Raw genomic sequence first — 20,961 nt, forward strand, 5'->3', positions numbered from 1 at the left:
TCTCCTAACTATTGACTGATTTTAAAAGACGTTGATGCATGTTCAAGCAGCCACTTCCTATAAAAAGCCTATGCAAAAGTGTGTCAAAAAACCCACGTTCAGCATGTTCTGGAATGCGCCACACATGCTGGGTGTGGGCATAGCTTCACATGTTGGGGTAAACTTTTTTTGGAGATGTTTGGTGTTTCTTAAGGGGTGACAACACAGCATCTCTTTGACTCTGAAAAACATTCATATTTTGGGCAAAGAGGGAGTGTTTGAGCCAGGGGTGGAGCTAAAGCTTTGCCTCCCCACGTACCCCCCAATTTTTGAGTCAATATTAGTCTTTAAGCCTGAAAACATGACAAAAACGATCATTTTAGGTAAAAATGTAGCCCCTCAAACGATTTGAAATACATATTTTTGTTCCTTTCATTTGTAATGGCCATCCACTCTGCTGTTATCATTTGCCACCCTTTCAATGTCTTCTGCCCCCCTCCCATCCACATGTAAACTTAAGAATTTTATTTAAATACTGTATATGTATATCAGAATTTTTCAAATTCTTTTTCTGTATCTGTGTGTTGTCTGACAGCGTTGATTTTCAGTTCTTTAGCATTTAAACAGGTGATTAATCAGCTGCTGCACTTGCAATGTAAAGCACCGACCTCACTTTTATCAATCATAAGATGCTCAATATTTTATTTCAGTCACATTAATAAATCATATAGTTTGTAAAAACTCAACAAAACTGTAAGACTTTGCTGTGTTTTTTCTCCAAAGATGGCTAATACCAACATTGTTTATTACACAAAAGATCAGACCACACTGAACCTTTAGGGTGGATTATGAAAGAATCTGAAGAAAAGCACGCAAAACTCCTGATCTTATCTTCTTACGGCGGCCGCCTGAGCCAAGTATGGACATTTGAGGACTGATTACATTTTTGCCATTGTTTCTGTGTCACAGAGCATCACAGCTGACGGAGAGCTCCGGACAAGCAGCAGGAACTCGAGGAAACGTCATCTACCGACAACAGCAGAACAATCAGTGCCAGGAGCCCCCGCCCTGGTTTCCCCCCCACCCGATTCTCCCAACATTGTCCCTTTTGGGCTTCTCCTATGCTGGTTACTGACACACAAACAGTCTTTGTCTACTTTCAGTTTAAGTATGACCAGCCAAAAGAAATATTAGAAACATTTCCTGCTGATAGATGCAGTGACCTTTACTATGAAAAACCCAGCGGCACAGATGCACTTTACTCTTCGTCTGAGGCCTCCTCCCTGTCAAAATGAAACAGCACCAAGTGGCTTTACAGGGCACCTGGAACAAACTTCTAACGCTTTGAAGTGTTGTTTTTTTAATGCCTTCATTGCACTGTTTTCTTCTGCCCTAAAGGGTTTTCTGAGCAAGAAATTTTGTTTTTTCTACCAGGAATGTTAAAGCATTGTGTGGTAAAAAAAATGTCACAAAACGATTCTGCTTTGCTGTCTAACATATTTAAACCAGCATGACAGTGAAGTTTGGAGGAAAGAAATGAATGGTTGAGAAAAAGCTGTTTAGTGTTGCCATCTAGTGGTAAAATTTAGAACTGAGGGTCAACTGCAGAGAATTTTTTTAATTAAAAAAGGATTTTTAAAAAAAGTCAAAAATACTTAGAAGCATAATTTTGTTTATTGATGAATGTTTTTCTCTTTGTACCATCATGATTAATGATTTAAAAAATGATAAAGAAAAAGAAAACCCTTAAATGACTCAAACGTGTCAAGCAAATAGTCAGAGGCTTCCAGCATCACCATCAAACGTCATGTCTTGAGTAGATCAGTCGGGAATGTCTGATGCCTCCTGCTTGTCTGATTTATAAAGTAAAAGTGTCCTGTTTTTATTTTTATTTTTCTCTGTCTGACTTTAGCGTGGGTTGGTTCCTCTTCTGCACTCGCACATTCTGTATGCACAAATGTAGAAAATGCCTGCAAAACAAATGAACACAACCGTTTTTTTGTGTAATTTTTGCCCATCTAAAAAGAAGGTTTCTGATTCTGTAGTCACTCTGATTTTTTCTATTTTGACATTCAGAGTTTGGCTAGTTGCTTTTTACCTGCAAAGAAAGTCATGAGCATGGCCACCCAGCCAAGTATGTAGGACCAAGAGAAGCGCCAGTCACCAAATCGCCGACCCAGGAAGTTGATTGTCACTCCAGTGTAGATGGCCATAGCCAGCAGGACAAAAAAGGCTGAGGGTGGAGTCCAAGAGGTTAATTCTCAATGGTGGAATTTGCACTACACCATCTTATTTAAGACATGAGTGCTTCCGCAGCTTTTCTGGCATGAAAATGTTATTCCCTTTTGTTGTTTACTTATGAACAAGAGTTTTTGCTTAAAAGACTATACTTACTGGAGATGAAGAACATGATCCCTGCAGCAAAGGAGCGATTGAATCTCTCAAAGGAGGAGAAGTGTGAGAAGGACATGATGCCCGCAATGATGCCCGCAAAGCACGACATCCCGGACAGGATCATGAAGGCTCTGGTGGCGTTCCAGTACGCTGGAGGAAAACAGACGCAAAGGATGCCCTGAAATGTTCCTCCGAATCAAACCTGTAAAGCTTGTTATTGCGGCAAACCCAGAGGGGCACAACAGTCACAGAAAAGGATTTTTTAAATCAAACCTATGCTGTCGGTCTGCATGTAGCATTTGTTGGACATGCAGTATCTCCAAAGGCCTTGGTGGGCATAGTTTCCAGAGAGACGGTATTGCATCCAGTAGTCTGTTGCAGTGGAGACTACCAGCAGTATATTACCCACGATGGCACAGAAAAGACCTCCTCCCATGAAGCTGTACATCTTGAGCTGAGAAAACGGGGAAGCTGCAGAACAACTGTAACAATAAAAGTCAGATTTTATCTTTGCAATCTCTGTTTTAAAAGTCAGGGATCTGCAACCTTCAACACGTAAAGAACCATTTAGGTCGACATCTTTCTGACAAAAACCCAACAGCAGCCACAAATTCTGACTTCACCTTTTAAAAAAAGTAGAACACTAATTTGTATTTAAGATATTGTAACCATTATGATAAATATATATGAACTTCTGCCTTTTTAGCAAAATAAAGCACTAACATGGGGAGAAAATACCCTTTTTTTTAGAAAATGCAAAAGAGTTTATGACTTCTTGAAAGTTTGCATGACTTCTTTTCAAAACAAAAGTCACCCTGTGTGACATGGGATCATCTCAATGCGGTAAATGTAGGTACACTGTTTATTTCTACCGCTTGTAGTGCAACTCAGCCAGAAATGGGTAAATCTAATGAACTACGATTAATCAGATCTAATTCAGTGACCCTTACCGGATTTATCAACCAGCTCAAATCCTTAAATTTGTTTAAAAACAGAAAATCTGCTTGTAATCCAGTGTGTCTTAATTCCAGTTGTGATTATAGACCTCCAAATGACATACGGTGGCACAAAAAAAAATCGAAATGTTTCTGATATGTATTGTCCTTCGGCTGTTTGGAAATTAGTTTAATACCTTTCTTTTCTTTCTTTTTTTACTCCTTTTTACTTTTAAGTAAAAAATTATTTTTTTTGGCTTTTACCAGAGAGCCACAATGGAGGGGTCAAAGTGCCACATGTGGCTCCAAAGCCGGATGTTGCAGACCCCTGACTTAATGGTTACAGGTTTGTTAAAAAAATAGTACAAGAAACTGTAATCAAAATCCAAATTAAAGCCTGTTTTTGGTCTATTTTAGAGGAAAAATCTGCATGAATTAAAGCTAAAACAAGAGAAAACAAGCCTATAGATTTTTGGGGCCTTTAAAATGTTTATTATGATAGCTAGTAACAAAATTTGCAAGAAAAAAAAGAAAAGAAAATAAAAAAAGGCAGATTTTGTTACCTTTTCTTCACTGGAGACATGTTTAAAAAGCCTAACACACCTAAAAAAAGAAGACTATCTGTTCTTTCTGAAGCTTATATCTCTATAAGCTTTAAAAAAATAAACTTTAGAGTTTGTTGATCTGCTGTGAAATAACTCCTGCTTCTGCCAGCATCTGCCTGATTTCCGTCACCCCAGGAGGTAATTCTCTCCCAACCTGCGCCAACATTTGTTCCCTTACCGTGTTTCTGGAAACGCACCCTCTCTTGTGCTCACCCTGCGGGGGGCAAAGATAGAAAAGGATGGATGGAAAACAGAGAGGGCCGTTGCTCCCTGAAAAGGGGAGGGGTCGCTCCCAAATAATACCACAACCAAAAAAGTCATCCCTGTGTCTTTTTTTTGTCAATGACAGCAAAACTCTTTGTTGCTGCCCTGTTGAATGACGCCCCACGGCGTGCGTGTGACCCCTGCACTTCTGTGCACGTATGTGTAACCATGCAAGGTCATTGGGGCCTTAGAAAGAAGAGCTCTGGGACATGTATCTTTTGAGTCGGGTTTTTTGTTTTGTTTACCCTGTTAATGGTGAACTCCAGAAGTGGGAATATGCAGAGGCATGCAGGACTGTCCATGTCAATGCAACCTGCTGAAACACACATTCTCTTTCACTGCCGTCCCACGGGGGGCATGACATATGGAGGCCTGTATGAAACGCTATGGAAGCAGTACTGTACTTTTTTTCATGTGCTCTGCAGGGCTGCTCAATAGTAAATTCATATTGATTTAAATCACAATCTTTAAACATTTATACCTCAGAAAAGTTCATTAAATGTGGTCAACCTTGAACCAAAGCACCCCATCAATCTACTCTAAACCCAGTCTAACACATTTTAGCATATTTTAACATATGCTATACATATGCACACATATTATAACATATTTTAATAGAAAAAACAAACATTAAATTGTCTTCGCTGTCATTGTTTTTTTGTGTGCAAAATATACGACATTTTGTGATAAAATTGGATAAACACTTTATAAAACAAGGACTGAACAAATTAAAAAAAAACTTCTTTCAAAATCTGCAGTAATTTAAGCTCAAATATTAAATTCTTGACTTTTCCTTATTCCAGATAATATTTCAAATACTTGTATTAGAAACACACAAATAAGCAGTAAAAAGGACAACATTTTTTAATGCAGTAATGCATATACATAAAAGGAATAGCATTAGAAGTACTGTTAAATAAAGTAATGATATATATTTCAAATATGTGATAACTATTTTTGTTACATATTGCCATGATGCTAATAATGTGACATAAAAAGTACAGAAACATAAAAACATGTTTTTCTTCTCAATTTCTGTCCCAGATGAATATGATTTTTGTCTTAAGTGTCAAAGTAAAGTACACCAGATGTACGCAAAGCCTTGTGTTTTTCCCTTCTTGTTACAGCTTGCAAAGCAGATCAAAAAATTACCACTTAGTCAAATTGATCCTTAGCAAGTATTTTTGGAGTTAGCAACAAGCAGATGCACATAGAAAATGTGTCTTTTTCCCTGTTTAAAATATGCTTAGTTATAGATCTGAACAAAATAATTAAAATAACTCTGTTAAAATGAAGGAAAATCACACAATTATCACTGAAATAACTTAAAATCTTAAAATACTAATATAAACAAAAGTCACAACACATTTATTCAAAAGGATACATTGTTTTGACTCCCTTCAAGCTAATTAGAGGGACACACATAACTCTTTGTTCCTTTCTTTTTCCCCTGTTTTGAATAGATTTACATTTTATGATCCAGTTAAGCAAAAATGCGAAATACTTTAATCATTTTCATCATTAGACTATTAGTACTTATTAATTTATTCTTATTTTATTCTAATTTAAGTAATTTTAGTAAGTTTATGGATTTTCTGCTCAGTATTTACCAATTTGTAAATTTTATCTGTATTTAATGAATCATTTATGGCACGATTGGGAAATTCCATGTTGTAATAACTCTATAAAGCTGTTGCTCAGATTATTTTTATACATCACTATCCGGGTTTCCTACTTTTTCTTGAATTAAAACAACACAACCTAGTGTAAGATAAGCCTCCCAAGATTTAATTATGTTCAAACAAACTACTTTTTGAGTAAAATGTCTGTGAATTTCAAACAGGATGGGGTATCATGGGAAAAAAAAGCTTTGACTTCTTTTGACCCGGAAGCTGACGCCGAACCCGAGCTATTCCATCGGCGGAGTAAAGATGGCTGACCAAGGCGCCGCAGATCCTGGTAATAACAACAACAACAATAAACCTGAAGCCTCGGAGGGAACTATTATCAAGGTCACAGTGAAAACTCCTAAAGACAAAGAGGAAATCGCCATCGCAGAAGATGCTTCTGTTACTCAGGTACGCGGATCTCTACAGAGCTGACGAGCCGTGCTCCAACGTCATGCCCCTGCCCACAACTTCAGCTAGGAGGCTAACTCGTTAGCATCTGTCGCCACTCTTTGCCGGCTTACTTAGAGTACCTGAAATTTCGTGGGCTGTTTGAAAGGAAAGTGCGAGTGTTTATTTTACCTCTATAAATTTGACATGATCATTCTTAGTATCAAATGCAGAGATTTGAGTGCCATTATATTTGAAGTTGCTAACCGGCTAGCTTGGCATTTGTTAGCTTGTGAGCTAACACTCATTGCACTTAGCTAGGGTTAGCCAACTCTAAACAAGCGTCAGCTGACGAACACAGCCTTCTACAAGACACAACAGCGAGTTAAAAGAATCATAAAGGGGTAACTGAAAAGTATGAGATGTCGTGTTGCCTTCGCTAAACATTTTTAGCGAAATATCCCAGAGGCAGGGGAAAAAAGAACTTGCGTCCAGTCTAGAACATTCTCACGTTGTTGAGTCATTCGGCTTTCTTGGGACTTTTGTATTCTCAGGGCTGCTGTTGGCTTGGCAACGTCTCACACTGAGAGGTACACGCAAGCAGAATCAGTCATGTTTTGCTATAAATATTAGTCTTTACACGTTTGTAGTTCATTTATATAGGATTTTGAGGCATTGGATTGGATTTCAACAGTCCTAGCATTATTATATTCACATTTAAATGCATTTGCCAATGATTTGCCTAAACCAATAAATTCCCTTTGTTCTAGTTTATTTTATATTTGTAATGTTTTTGGGTTAAATGGACCTCTTAGTACCAGGGCTGACAGTTCTGTGTTGAGAACCTTGCTTTGGCTTAACAGATTATTTGATCATCAGGGTTTCAAAACAATGCATATATATCCAGATTAATATAACAGACTTGACCGATATAATCTACCATTAAAAAAAGGGATGAGTGACAGGTGTAAAAGATACTTTGATCAAATGATCTTAATTTATAAAATACTGTCTCAATTAATCATTTTATGGATTTCTTAAGTATAATTTATTGTATTTTTCTTCACAAAAAAACTTTTCCAGTTACTTTTTGTCAGAAGAATAAATGTGTTTAAATCATAAAATAAATCAACGCTGCTTTTCACAACCATACTAAATGTGTTTGGGAAATAAATTTAAAATAAGTCAATAATAAAATTGAAATTGAACTTGGGAACTGAAATCAAATAGATTTCATATTTTACTTAGAAAAATGACATTATAGAGTAAAATGATGGACTGACACTGCCGAATGTCTCAAATTCCCTTTAAACCATCATGCTATAAAACACAAATGAGCACAAGCTATGTGTGAATCTTAATAAATACTAGATTAGTTCTTTTATTTGTTATGTGCTGCTTTGCAATTGGAAATAGCCAATCAGAAGTTAACTTCTGGAATAGTTACAAAAAAATCAAATATTAAATCATAAAGAAAATCTGCTTTAGCCAATGAACTGAAGGGAATTCAGAAAACCATCATTCTTCAGTCAAGCTGAGTTGAGCTCTAGTTGTTTGAAAAGAAAAAGGCTGTTTTTAATCAGCTTAATGTTTGCATGCACCAGGTCAAAGACCACCTTTACTAGCAGTAAGCCACAGTTCAGGTTAGCTCTGCAAAGGTACGCTATTAGTACATTGCTTTTAAAGGAAAATCAAACACTTTTGGTTTATCAGACAGATTTTATTTTAGGTCCAAAGCTAATTTAATACAAAAAATCAAACAAAAAAAGAATATTTGTCTACATTAAAACACTTAGGTCAGGTTAATAAACCAAAAGAAGAACCTACTTAGGCCAAACTACCCTAAATCATGTGGCATTCATCTGTTTAATGCAATGTAAGCGAGATTACTGTACTTTTTGTGCGGTGTGGTAAACCAACATGTTTATTTTTTGGCCCAAAACCTCTTTTTTTTTTTGTAAGAGTGTCATGTTTGATTACTGTTTCTGCAAAGATAAATTGGTTTAAAAAAAATCCTAAAACTGTAAGAAGACGCACTGCAACATTGAATTGACATTTATATATTAATATTTCACTAAAACAAATGAAAACAGATTTGCAATCTTTAGTGTCACCACTAGATGTCCCTAAATCACTCTAATCTTTTTGCAAATGTATTTTCTTTTCAGTTTTTGCATCTTTTTGCATTTATTTTCCCACTTTTTGTTGTTTCTACCTCCGGTTTGGTTATTGTTGTGTGCTGTTGTTTGTCTCGGGCTACATCCTGTTTGGGGTTTTTACAGTGTCCTTAATCAGAACTCTGTCACATGTTTTTGGTTTCTTGTTTTGCTTATTTCTCCTGTTTCGCCCACAGTTTAAAGAAGAGATCTCAAAGCGGTTTAAAGCCAAACAGGATCAGTTGGTTCTCATTTTTGCCGGCAAGATATTGAAGGATGGGGACAGCCTGAGTCAGCACGGCATCAAAGACGGCCTGACGGTCCACCTAGTCATAAAGACGGCACACAAGTAAGCCTTCAGCGTTGTTCTGAGCATATTAGTTCAGGGGTGGGGATTTTATAACAGCTCTCTGATTGGTGCTTTTTCAGCCCTGAACCACAAGGGTCAGACTGTTTTTACAATTCCTTTTTCTTGCTGTATGTTTGAGCGAAGGTTTCGCCCTGCTATATGCTCAAAAACTCACCGAAATGTGCACACGCCCAGTATCCGGTGAACATTTCCAGCCATCAAGACAAAAATAAAACCAAACTAAGCAAACTGCAGAAATACACATATATACACCGATATAGAAAACTTTGGATGATTAGTCATGTCATTGATTGGAAAATACATACACACATTATTACTCTCAGTTTTATATAGACACATTCACTTTTCTACAGCCAGGATATGACACGCGAGACAGAGTGAATGACCCCTTTCAAAAAAAGATGACATCACAGTGGCCGAAACCGTGAAAAAAGTGAGTGGGTCTAAAATCTCTCATGAGGCCTGAAAGAAATGGTTCAAAATCAAGAAACAAAACCAAAAGACGTGTCGGGGGTTCCAAAGGAAGTTTTGAAATATGATTGGATGAGCACAGGACCTGCGGTTTGGTCCATTTTGTGGCAGAGTGCAAAAGTTGCAGATTTTTCACATTTTTGCACAATATGGAAAACAAAAACTCTTGCTTGTCTTGAAATTTGTCACACATCACGCCAGGTTAAGTCTATAACCATGACTGAAGTTTAGTTGACCTTTGACCCTAATAAAGACAAATGAATAAATAAATACCCCTTCAGTACTAGCTGCAACTTTAAGCTCCTCCTAGGGATCGGACTCATCGCCTCCTAAGTCCTTAAGCATCATTGGGAAGCTACTTGAGAGAAAAAAGTTAGAATTAGAAGCTAAGATTAGAAGCTAAGATTGCGAGCTCACAGAAGTGGTGTTCCCCTTGTTGCTCTGACATTTTATACCAGAACATGGTGAAAATTTCCTGCATGAATTGTTGGCTCAAGCTGAACGACACTTGATATGACCATATTAGGAATGTGGGCGTGGTTAACTAAAAACCTCTGTTGCCAGGGAAATTGAAAAGTTCCAAAAAATTATATGGACGTTTTTCACACCCCATTGACAAATAAATAATATGGCTAACAGCTACTCAAGAGTCACCTGCTGGCCACACAACGCCCTACAGCTTTAATTCTAATTAAATCTCCTTTGTAAAATAACGTCTCAACATGTTACAATGTCATTTTGTTTGCATTTTGCCTTCCTCTTGTTGTTTTTACCCAGCTTTCACACACACAAAGACCTGGAAGTGCTCATTTCTTTCCTTATCCATATGATTTCTGCAGGTCAGCTGATGGCGGTAGCACCTCCGCCTCCAGCTCAGCCTCCGCTCAGGCGGGAAGTAGCTCCTCCTCTGGTCCCAGCGCCAACCCCACGTCTACAGCAGGCTCCAACAGCTCTGCAGCACCAACCGCACAGCCTCCCAACGTACTGAGTGAGTAACTGTCTTAACCTTGATGTAAGATCGACCCGGGCAAGAAGCTTAATGTGTCAAACTGTGCCCTTCTCCAGGTGGCTTCGGGGACCTGGCCAGCCTAGCCGGACTGGGCATGGGCTCGGCCAACTTCATGGAGCTGCAGCAGCAGATGCAGCGGCAGCTCATGTCCAACCCAGAAATGCTTTCTCAGATCATGGAGAATCCGCTGGTGCAGAACATGATGTCCAACCCCGATCTGATGAGACAGATGATCATGGCCAATCCTCAGATGCAGCAGCTGATGGAGCGCAACCCTGAGATTTCCCACATGCTCAACAACCCAGAGCTAATGCGACAGGTAAAGCAAACTGAAGGGAATGAATCATCCACGGCACGTCTGCGTGTCTGCATTTTTCCATTTTTATTGTCCCCTTTTAGACAATGGAGCTGGCCAGAAACCCCGCCATGATGCAGGAAATGATGCGAAACCAGGACCGCGCTTTGAGTAACTTGGAAAGCATCCCAGGAGGTTACAATGCCTTGCGGAGGATGTATACAGACATCCAAGAACCGATGTTTAGTGCTGCAAGAGAACAGGTATCACAGAGAAATGTGCACAAGAACATTTACCCTGGTTTTTGTTTTGTTTTAATACTAAAAATGATCTGTTTTTAGTTTGGTAGCAACCCGTTTTCAGCTCTAGGCGGAAACTCAGACTCTGGTGCTCAGCCGTCGAGGACAGAGAACCGAGAGCCCCTCCCCAATCCATGGGGACCCCCGAATGCTTCGAGCTCCCCTGAGAGTGGAGGGGGCACCACGGGCAGCACCAGCACCACGGGAGGAACCAACCCAAGTGTGTCTAATCCTTTGGGCATCAATGCTAGCAGTCTGGGAAACGGTGAGGCAAAGCAGGAAAAGACTTCAATTGTTTGAATTGACTTTTCTCATTGTGTGCTGATTGTTTGTGTGTTGCAGGCATGTTCAACAGCCCTGGCATGCAGAGCCTATTACAGCAGATCTCAGAAAACCCCCAGCTGATGCAGAACATGCTGTCTGCTCCGTACATGCGCAGCATGATGCAGTCACTGGCCCAAAACCCAGAGTTGGCATCCCAGGTAAGGAGCAGAGACGCATTCACATGCACGCCAAAAGATTTGTTAGACATTATAACAGAAAAGGGACAAAATCTAAACCTAATTTGATGCAAAAACATGTTTTTATCTCTTTGGTTTGCGATTATGTTTGGAATCCTCGTTTCATACGAGGAATAGGAACATTTAAAAGAGTACAAATGTTAATTCTAATATTTAACTGTTTAATCCCCCCAAGAATTAGCATCTGTGCAAAATAATAAACGGGCATTTCTTTCCTTTCTTCCTCCCAGGTTTTGATGAATAATCCTCTGTTTGCTGGAAACCCCCAACTGCAGGAGCAGTTCCGATCTCAGCTGCCCGTCTTTCTGCAGCAGGTATCCCAAAACCTTTCTGTCCAGCCTTCCAATCGGATTCTGGGTCCGAGTTTGAGACCAGTCTCAATTTCACCAAGCAGCTCAGATAAAACGCCAGTCAGGTCTTTAAGGTTCTGGAATTTATCTAATTAGGCAACGAGAGAGTGGCTGTTATCTCTTTTTTTTTTTTAGCTTTTAAAGGCCCAACAGTTTACTGTTTACAATTTTTGTCTTTGAAGATAATGACTTAGCATCACAAGAGGTTCTTAAAACCTCTAAAATGCATCTACAAAGGTCGGATTTTTGTCAAAGTTTTAAAAATGCAATAATTTAGGCTAATTTTCATCAGCAAATATATGTCAACACCAAAAAATCCACTGAAAACAATCTTATATAAAACACAAACACTTTTTTGTAGAAAAAAACAGAAAGTACATAAAGAAGCTCTAGTTTTCCTCCACTGAGCATTTTGTTTTGATAGTGAGTTGTACTTTTTAGTGTATGTATATATATATATATATATATATATATATATATATATATATATATATATATATATATATATATATATATATATATATATATATATATATATATATTGGTTAAATATGTGGTTTTTCTTAGAGTGTTAGATTCTTGGGTTTTTTTGTGTTTCTGAAAAGTGTTTTCTTGTTTTCCCGACTGTGTGTTCTGCTGGGATGCAGATGCAGAACCCAGAGGCGCTCTCTGTTATGACCAACCCACGGGCAATGCAGGCTCTCATGCAGATCCAACAGGGTCTACAGACGCTGCAGACAGAAGCTCCCGGCCTCATGCCCAGGTACGCCTCACCAGCCCATCGCACGGTTAGCTCCTGATTCCAAATATTAACCCCACGTGTGTGTGTGTTTTTTTCTTCTTCCTCTTGTCTCTTCAGCTTGATGACAGGCGGGATTCCTGGCGTTCCCACAGGAGGGAGCGTGCCCACTGAGAACCCCGCCCCTTCACCCAGCAGTGCAGGAACGAACCCCAGTCAGCAGCAGCAGCAGCTGATGCAACAGATGCTCCAGATGTTTGCCGGGGGAGCCGGGGGAGGAAGTGCTACGGTACGCTTTAGACCTCCTGAAAGTATCTACCAATACAACCTTCAGGTGTTCCTAAAAGTCTTTGAAGTAAATGGTTGTGATAAGTGGTTTGTTTTAGTCATTCAGACCCTAAAAGGTGATAACTTTTTTTTTTTCTTAATTTTTGTTTTGTTTGTGTGTTACTAATAAAAATGTGTTAAAAAAAAAAACACACAAAAATGAAATAAATCATTTAAAAGATAAAACAAAAATTCAATTCATAGATTTTACTTTTCAAGCTGTTTCTTGAAGTTTTTAGTTAAGAAACACTTCTTTTCCATTTGTTTTGATTTAAAAAATTCATAAAGTTATGAGCAGAAATTCCATTTGCATTCAATTAAACTACTAGTTATGTGAAAACAGGGTTTCATGACCAAAAGATTGTTTCAATTGAAATTTGACAAATAAATTGATTTTTAACAGGAATCAGAAATCCTTTTTTATTTTCTTTTAATTGTTTTTTTATCACCAAAGTCCTGATCCAATCGCTGATAAACATAAAAATGAATGTAATTTTGTACTGCAAACTTTCCAACAGCTCGCTAAAGTGTTTTGAATAAATGAAAGTTTTACCTTTTGGAAATAATCCAGCCAAGTTGTCACAATAGTACAGAAAGGAGGAGGAGGGTGAGATGCATGCTGGGAAGAACTGTAGCCGCAGCCATTCACCTTAACTGTACCCAGGGAAAGTTTATTAAACCCTTAAGTAGGAAAAATTATGTTTGTACGTTAAGGATTACATATCTGTTCTCCTTAACCCCACAGACTCAGACCCCAGAAGTCCGGTTCCAGGCCCAGCTGGAGCAGCTCAGCGCCATGGGCTTCATCAACCGCGAAGCCAACCTGCAGGCCCTCATCGCCACCGGAGGAGACATCAACGCCGCTATTGAGAGACTGCTGGGCTCACAGCCCTCGTAAAAAAAAAAATCAACAAAAACAGCATACAGTACATCCTGACACACAGACACGCTCGTAAATACGTACTCGAGTCATAAACACACCCAGCGTCTACAGAGAACCAGGAGAAATCTCAAAGTGTATTGTCCAAAACTTTCTAGAATAAACTTGGACAGGCACTACAAAGACCCTCATCTGTTCTCAGATCATTCCCCAAAGTCCTTTCAGTTCATCGTGTTCGGCCTCATCCGACCCTGCAGAGTTCTGCTTGTCCGACTCTACCTGCTCTCTGTGAAGCGCGCTCGGGTGTGGAGAGAGAAGCAGCTAAATCGGGAGAGCTGCAGGCGCAACGTTTGAACGTTTCCTGGTAAAAGTCCGTAAACATGAACATGAACTGTTCTTTTTTTTTTCTTCCCTTCTTTTTCCTGTTTTAGCCCAGCGACTCTCACTATTTATTGCAAGCGCCTAATCACATGACACCCTCCACGCTTCCCTTGAAGGGGTAATTTGTCATTCCAGTTTAAAGTGCCCACCCATGAGTGCTGTCTCCTCTTCCTCCGAGGCCCCGCCCCCTCTGCTGCTGTGCATTTTGTGGCGCGGTCAGCACTTGGACGACAGTAAATTCCTCGAGGAATTCCTTGAGCTGCTCTAGAGCATCACCTTCTGAGGCAGAAGTTCTTCGTTTTTATCATGATTATGATTTAGTATGAAATGAAACATCAAAGTGATTTGAAATAAAACTAAATAAAAATGATGGATGATCATTTGAGTAAAAAATAAATGATTAAAAGGCTCTGAACCCCCCCTCCCCCAAGAAATCATAAGTCTAGGTTGTTTCTTTTTTTTTTTTTTCCAGAGTCAGCGTTGTAGTTGTGGTAACCTTGGCAACTGCTTCTTGGCTTTGCTTTTGTCTGTTGACCTCAGCTGAAATTCAACTAAATAAATAAATTCATCTCCCAGTTGGAAAGGTTGGAACTAACTTTTAACAGTACTGTACTAAAAAGTAATAAATGGTGGTCAAAAACAAATAACCGCGTGTCCGTTGATTACAGCCTCTTTGAAGAAGAGGGATGCAGAAATATCTTCTTTTGATGAAGGCAGAAGAAGATATTTCTGATTTCAAAGTCAAAAGAAGAAATGTCTTCTTCTGATGAAGGCAGAAGACTTTTTTTCTTAAGGCAAAAGAAGACACTTCTTCTTACAAAGGCAAAAAAAGAAATGTATTCTGACTATGGAAGAAGAAATTTCATTTGATGAAGGCAGAAGACAAATCTTGTTCTACATTTCATCCATCATCAAAAAAAAAGTCTTCTGGCGAAGGCAGAAGAAGAAATGTCTTGTTCTGCTTTTTGTCAGGTGGGACTTAAATGTGTGGGTTTTTTTCTCTTTTAACTTCACTAAGAAGCAAACTAAATTGGGATTTTTGTTATGCAGATGTGCATTAAGGGAATTTGCTAGAAGAGTGCATATTTGGCAACAGATATGACTTTTGCAACATATTTGTGGAACAAAGTGGGTTGTTTTGAGGATCTTTATAGGGTTTTCTTTGCAAAGTTTTGGAGTCTCAAAGCAGCCTCAAACCTCATGATGTCATAGCAGCTGCGAGGCATCCCTTCCTTGGACGGCGGAGCAGCAAAAAAAAAAAAAAAATACAGTAAAGGACCCACCCATCCCGCTTTTGGCGGTTTGGTCGACCATGTAACCTGAGGTGTCTCACTTTCATCTAGGGGTGGAGTGGAGGAGGGTTAATAATATGACCCCTCACCACCTCCTCCCACAAATATCCTTGGCCTACTTGTTATTGATTAGCTGGTGTGTTCAGGGGGAAGGAGGAGGAGCTAAAGAGAAAGCAGGAGGACTTTGAGGCTTCCAGCTGTCCTCACCTTCATTAAAGTTACAGAAAAGAAGATGTTCTGATGCTTCAGAGCTGGAGATCTTTGAAAAAAAAGGAATTTTTTTCTTGAATATGCAGCCAAATCAAAGCATTTTTATCGAAAATCCACTCCTGACCTCACATGACCTGCCCTAGATTCTGGAAAGACTCATAATCTTCAAGAAAATAATCAATATAGTTGAGTTTTTTTCTTCTTCTTAAATTAAATATAAAGTTAATGATTTTAATTGTGGTACCAAATATTCCTTCTACTAAACCCCACCTTAAAAAAACGTGTTTGCTGATCCCTAACCACCCTGAAACCAATCTGGGTTTGGAGAATGTTTTCCTGAAAATCCGGTAAATCCAAACTTGCAGCTGCATAAACATGAGACGAGGCTTGTAAGGCGACGTGTTCTGCCACGGATCCACTCAGCTCCATTGTCATGCAAATGACTGGCATCCCAGGCCAAGAGGGGCGCAGGCGAAGGGTGGAGTCTGCGGCCGAGCTGCTCTACCTGTTCCACCTGCTCTCCTCGCCCCAGCCTTCCTGTGGGTGTCAGCTGATCCACCAGCAGGACTCCTGCTGCCTCCCCGGTTGTCCTCAACCAGAAGCTGCTCCTACAGAGACCAACAAAGGAAGAAGTCCTGCTTTTTATTCCTTTTTTTCTTTTTCTTTTTACATCTTGAACGTGGCTTCAGGATTTTTAAGGAGAAAGAGAACAGCATGGGGTCTGAGGATTCATACAATTTTGTCTTTAAAGGTAAGTCATGTTTATTTGAGCTGTGAATCTGAAGGAAATAAAAGTCTGTCGCTTGTAATCCCCTGCTGAGGTTTCCAACTTAGAAAAGGAAGACAGAAAGGAGGAAGTGCCTTTTTTTTTCTCCCCTCCCTGCCCATTTGGCTGTAAACCATTTGCCCTTTGGCCTCCTAGAGAAAACAAAAGCTCTCGTGTTTCTGACGATCCTGTCAGGCCTTGCTTCCCCATTTACCTCAACAGAATAGACCGGCACTGATTTCCCATTCCTCTCATTCCAAAGTCATCTCCCGGGTAGATCTGCCACGTTTGTGTGACGTGGTACCAGTTTGAAATCGTGTGCAGGAGTCAGATTAGATAAGAAATGCCGTCTGGTCATAGTTTTCCACATAGGTGACATTTTATCTTTGCTTTTCACACTTCAAGTGTTAAATATTTGCCCAACTTGGGGTGAAATGTGCTTCTCATCAGTGGTTTTAATCGGGGAGTCTGGTGTGGGGAAGAGCAACCTCCTGTCCCGCTTCACCAAAAACGAATTCCGACACGACAGCCGGACCACCATCGGCGTGGAGTTCAGCACCAGGACAGTTCAGCTGGAGAACTTCATCATCAAGGCTCAGATCTGGGACACGGCAGGACTGGAGCGCTACAGGGCTATTACCTCAGCGTGGGTATACACACACACACACACACACACACAATGTTTGTGACTAATTTGTAGGAAGAAAACATATCTATTTGGTTGGTTGACTGACGGAAATGTTTGGTTTGTGTCTCTTGGGGGTTCAGGTACTACAGAGGAGCAGTTGGGGCTCTTCTGGTCTACGACATAAGCAAACACCTGACCTATGAGAGCGCCGAGCGCTGGCTGAAGGAGCTGTACGACCACGCAGACCCCCACATTGTGGTGATGCTGGTGGGGAACAAGTCAGACCTGCAGAGCCAGCGGACCGTCCCAACGGAGGAAGCCCAACACTTTGCAGGCAAATAAACTTAAATCTTTCCACTTTTATCAGTTGGTTTCTGTCTTAACGTCTAATCTGGATTGATCTTTAGATGAGAAAGGCCTCATGTTCATGGAGACGTCAGCGCTGGATTCCACCAATGTGGAATCCGCCTTCCATGAAGTTCTGACAGGTACAGATGGGCAGACGCATTTCCCCTGCTGAGGGGATCAAACCCGTAACGCTTTTCTCCCCCGTGTCCCAACAGCGATTCATAAAAAGGTGGCCAGCAGGGAGGTGACCCGCGGCTCCATCAGCGCCGTGACCCTGTCCGGCCCCATCGGACTCAACAGCGAACAGCAGGAGGAGCGGAAAGGCTGCTGCAAGGGCTCTTAACACCCCCAGATTCTGTTTGACTCCTCCAGAAGGTTTAGACCTCATCAAACATCCCACCTGTACAGTTTATCAATCAAAAACCATTTTCATATTCGGATTTTTTTTATTTTAGGAAAGGTTACTAACAGGCCCTTTTTGAAAAAAAAAAAGAAAAAAGAAAAAAAAGAAAAAGCAGCTAAGCATCTTTTTTTTTCTGTATTCATGTTTTACAAAAACACTTTGTGATGTTTCATTGGTCTTTTTTAAAGCAATGCATGTAGGGACTGCCTTTAAATAAATTATTTAAATTATTTCATCTGCATTGAATCATTTTGGTTATCAGCAAAGGTTGTCAAAAAATGTGATTTCAATATCAGTTCTAAAAATTAACTAATGAAATCCTTAACAATTTCAATAATTCACATTAAAGTAAAAAAAATCTGTTTATTTTGAAGTTTTTTCCCCTTAAGAGAAACTTAACGACGAACACCTGAGCAACACGCAATGAGGAAAATGAATCATAAAGCATTTACTATTGTTTTGTTTTCATTTGAAAATGCACATCTGTGTGTGTTTATTAGTTATAAAGACTAAAAAGCTTTTCAACACTTTAGATGAGCGGTGTCCAAATGTTGCCAGAGAACCAGATTTCAGGTGAAAAGGTGTGAGGGCTGACCATTTTATTAACATTAAAAGCAAATTGTATGAACATTTTATTGCGATGGCCTACGTTTCATTACTTTACATATAATTAAATCCATTTAGACACATTTTGACCAAATATACTGTGAATTTGTCAAGTTTTTGCACCGTCCATTCCCTTTAGCTTGTTGATTTAAACTGTGGCTGTTAAAATAGTTAAAGCAATAAATCGAAACTATAATTTCAGTTTACATTTAGTATTATTACATTTATTAAGTTTGGTTTAGTTGGGTTTTGAGCATTCATTGTACAGTCCTCATAATGCAGTTATCAGGCGCGGGGCTACGCAAGGAAAGGGGGGGCTGCTTCCCCCCAGAAAAAAACTTTTCCTTCGCCTAATTTTTGAGTCAATAAAAATTTCATTAATGACAAAGATTAAGACATTTTCAGTACAAGCTTCCTTAAGCAAAAGAAGCTATATTTTCAAAGGAAACCTTCTCTAATTATTATTATAATTTCCTTTGTAATGGTTGTCCACTCTGCTGTTCTCATTTGACCCCCATGTCAAATGTTCTAGCTCCGCCTCTGCCAGTCGTTTCTCTAACAAACCCCATTTTGACCTGAGGTGCACTTCCTCCTCTCAGCCTGCAGATGGCAGCACTGATGTAGAAGCTGGTCTCGTTCTTCCACCATGAAACGTTTTAAACCTTCTTTTTCTAATTGACTGCACATCTAAGACCGCCGTCCAACCCACGCCGCTTTCATGGCTGCAACCGCCATTGTCGTCCTGCCATCTCTATACCCAGACAATGAGTTGCCCTCAAAGTGGTGAAGACGGTCTCCATACTGTGGATGCGATTTAAAAAAAAACAAGCTCATATGGCACAACTGGGAGCCTATAAATCTACAGCAGTGCTTGTTAATGACATTCTTGACTGACAGTGCTGTATCTCTGGCTAACAGATGTGCACAGAGGACCCTTTACTGCGGCGGAGCATGTGTGCACGAGGGTGTGCACGGCTCTGGCCCCCCGAACCAGATTTCTCTGTCAAAAATGATTTTCCTGTAGTGAAATGACCGCAATTGCTTTTATTGAGTCTCTCCTATGAAAACGTGATGGACAGGGCTCTGCGGCAGGCAGTAAAGGTTTAATTATATTCCATGAATGAAAATATTTTTATGGTTGGGGGTGGGGGCGGTTGGTGGGGACATCTGCAACCACAGGTTGAAAGCCTGGTCATGAAATCTGCAAAGCTTGGAGGGCATCGCTTGTATTTCCTCCTGCTAATATTCTAAAATTCAAAAAACGGCCCAACAAGAGTGCTTTCAAGTCAAGATTTCCAACCACTTCACAGATTCTTGCAAATTCCTGCTGGTGTTTTAAATTAAAGGAAAGACGGTCGGCGCGGTTGGAAAGATTTGGCACATTCGTGTGATGCCCGTTACCGTGGAGCTACCAGACATGTGCAGCTTGTAAAGATGCGTCCGCGTACCGGCGGAAGTCGGATGTAAAAGTGCTGCCACCTCTGACCCAAACAAGAATCGGCTGTTTTACGATCACTTTGCTGTAACCTGTAGGAATCTGCAGCATCTGCACACATCCATCTTTTTTTCCCCATTTTTTAATTGTTTTTTTTAATTCCATGTGACCTTTAACCCCAAAGGGAAAGGAATCCTCTTTTTTGGGTTCCTTTTGATTTCTAAAGTTCAGAGATGTGAGTTTCAACACCTCAAAATGTGTTATACAAGAAATGTCACTTACAATTTTGTTTTTTTGTTTCCCTTTGTCCATTTCACAGAAAACCTCTTCGGCTCCACCTTAATTTCCCATCTACTGTGTTTTCCGGAGTAGAACGCTGGATTTCCGTTGGTCTGCCTGCAGTGACTCTCCCTTGCGTTGCGTGGCGAGTCCGTTGTGTCTCCGGTCCGTCTCCCGCTCCCCCTTGGCTCCTGGGGGAGTGGTTTGTCCTGCCACCCCTGTGTTGAGTAGTTCATCCAAAACTTTGGCAGTCAGGCCCCTGCCCTCTTCTTCCTCACTGAGTCCGTGTAAATGCATGATTTGGGTCATAAATGAAGTTTATATTAGTGAAAATGGTGTCATCTGCGATGTTAAGGCACGTTATCGCTAGGGCACATCACCTTAAATATAAAATAAAATCTCAGAATCTTTTTTTTTTTTTGAAGACACAATAGAAACTTTCAATTTTGAAATCTGGACTTTTTCTTGTTTCTCCGGCTTTTTGCGGCATATTCCATGCACCAACGGACTGAAATAGAATTCCTGTGTGAAACCTGCGATTTATGAACGTCCTTTTTATTAGTGTCAACCCAACAGAGCCACACCGCAGAAAGACAAGTGGAAATCAGCATAAAGTCGCACCAGATTCTTAGTCACAAGAGCCAAAACAAAAAAAAAACATATATATGTCGCTCCTGAGTATAGGTCCCACTTTTAGAAGGTAAATGCAAAGTTTCTGAAGAAATCTGCCAAGCCTGCTTTATGCTGCGTTCACACCGAACGATTTTCAAATGTCACATTTGTGTCCGCTGCCTCTTTTGACGTGCCTCAACTTTGATGCTCAGTGTTTGTCCAAAAATGTGTTCATAAACTAGATGCTCCCGCCGTCTGTGGGAGGAGCTACCGTCAAGCGTTAAGCCTCATCATCACATGGAAGTATTGCCTGTATATCTCGTTTTTCATTCACGGGGGACACAGATAGT

The 20,961-nt window shown here is 40.0% G+C and overlaps 3 protein-coding genes across 4 annotated transcripts; 2 read left to right on the plus strand and 1 right to left on the minus strand.

Annotated features, from left to right (window-relative positions):
• Positions 1–1,853: 1,853 nt before the first annotated feature.
• LOC101158710 (lens fiber membrane intrinsic protein) lies at positions 1,854–4,194 on the minus strand. Its single transcript, XM_004074197.3, has 5 exons — positions 4,092–4,194; positions 2,647–2,855; positions 2,374–2,523; positions 2,078–2,212; positions 1,854–1,949 (listed from the first exon to the last, which is right to left on the minus strand). The coding sequence occupies exons 2-5, from the start codon at positions 2,819–2,821 to the stop codon at positions 1,888–1,890; spliced, it is 522 nt and encodes a 173-aa protein (XP_004074245.1). The 5' UTR covers positions 2,822–2,855; positions 4,092–4,194; the 3' UTR covers positions 1,854–1,887.
• Positions 4,195–6,108: 1,914 nt separating this feature from the next.
• On the plus strand, positions 6,109–14,676 carry ubqln4 (ubiquilin 4). 2 transcript variants are annotated; one of them, XR_002874170.1, is made up of 12 exons: positions 6,109–6,255; positions 8,588–8,739; positions 10,071–10,219; positions 10,297–10,559; positions 10,640–10,798; positions 10,877–11,099; positions 11,177–11,316; positions 11,586–11,669; positions 12,353–12,468; positions 12,565–12,733; positions 13,517–14,372; positions 14,464–14,676. XR_002874170.1 is itself a non-coding variant. In XM_023960151.1 (11 exons), the coding sequence occupies exons 1-11, from the start codon at positions 6,109–6,111 to the stop codon at positions 13,667–13,669; spliced, it is 1,755 nt and encodes a 584-aa protein (XP_023815919.1). In that variant the 3' UTR covers positions 13,670–14,676. The 2 variants fall into 2 exon arrangements, 1 of the variants encoding a protein (XP_023815919.1); XM_023960151.1 differs by having other exon boundaries at positions 13,517–14,676.
• Positions 14,677–16,056: 1,380 nt separating this feature from the next.
• LOC101158957 (ras-related protein Rab-25-like) lies at positions 16,057–18,376 on the plus strand. The gene is made up of 5 exons (XM_004074198.4): positions 16,057–16,285; positions 16,751–16,946; positions 17,069–17,262; positions 17,336–17,416; positions 17,492–18,376. The coding sequence occupies exons 1-5, from the start codon at positions 16,249–16,251 to the stop codon at positions 17,617–17,619; spliced, it is 636 nt and encodes a 211-aa protein (XP_004074246.1). The 5' UTR covers positions 16,057–16,248; the 3' UTR covers positions 17,620–18,376.
• Positions 18,377–20,961: the final 2,585 nt, after the last annotated feature.

The sequence above is a fragment of the Oryzias latipes genome, chromosome 11 (genome assembly GCF_002234675.1).
Source record: "Oryzias latipes chromosome 11, ASM223467v1".
Taxonomy (NCBI): domain Eukaryota; kingdom Metazoa; phylum Chordata; class Actinopteri; order Beloniformes; family Adrianichthyidae; genus Oryzias; species Oryzias latipes.

Excerpts from the sequence above, each read along its gene's own strand:
- LOC101158710 (XM_004074197.3), bottom strand. The coding sequence starts at position 2,821 with ATGTACAGCTTCATGGGAGGAGGTCTTTTCTGTGCCATCGTGGGTAAT. Across the intron at positions 2,524-2,646 it reads CATGCAGACCGACAGCATAG|CGTACTGGAACGCCACCAGA; the intron begins GTTTGATTTAAA and ends GTTTTCCTCCAG. Across the intron at positions 2,213-2,373 it reads GATCATGTTCTTCATCTCCA|CCTTTTTTGTCCTGCTGGCT; the intron begins GTAAGTATAGTC and ends CTCCACCCTCAG.
- ubqln4 (XM_023960151.1), top strand. The coding sequence starts at position 6,109 with ATGGCTGACCAAGGCGCCGCAGATCCTGGTAATAACAACAACAACAAT. Across the intron at positions 8,740-10,070 it reads GTCATAAAGACGGCACACAA|GTCAGCTGATGGCGGTAGCA; the intron begins GTAAGCCTTCAG and ends TGATTTCTGCAG. Across the intron at positions 11,317-11,585 it reads ACCCAGAGTTGGCATCCCAG|GTTTTGATGAATAATCCTCT; the intron begins GTAAGGAGCAGA and ends TCTTCCTCCCAG.
- LOC101158957 (XM_004074198.4), top strand. The coding sequence starts at position 16,249 with ATGGGGTCTGAGGATTCATACAATTTTGTCTTTAAAG. Across the intron at positions 17,263-17,335 it reads GGAAGCCCAACACTTTGCAG|ATGAGAAAGGCCTCATGTTC; the intron begins GCAAATAAACTT and ends ATTGATCTTTAG. Across the intron at positions 17,417-17,491 it reads CTTCCATGAAGTTCTGACAG|CGATTCATAAAAAGGTGGCC; the intron begins GTACAGATGGGC and ends GTGTCCCAACAG.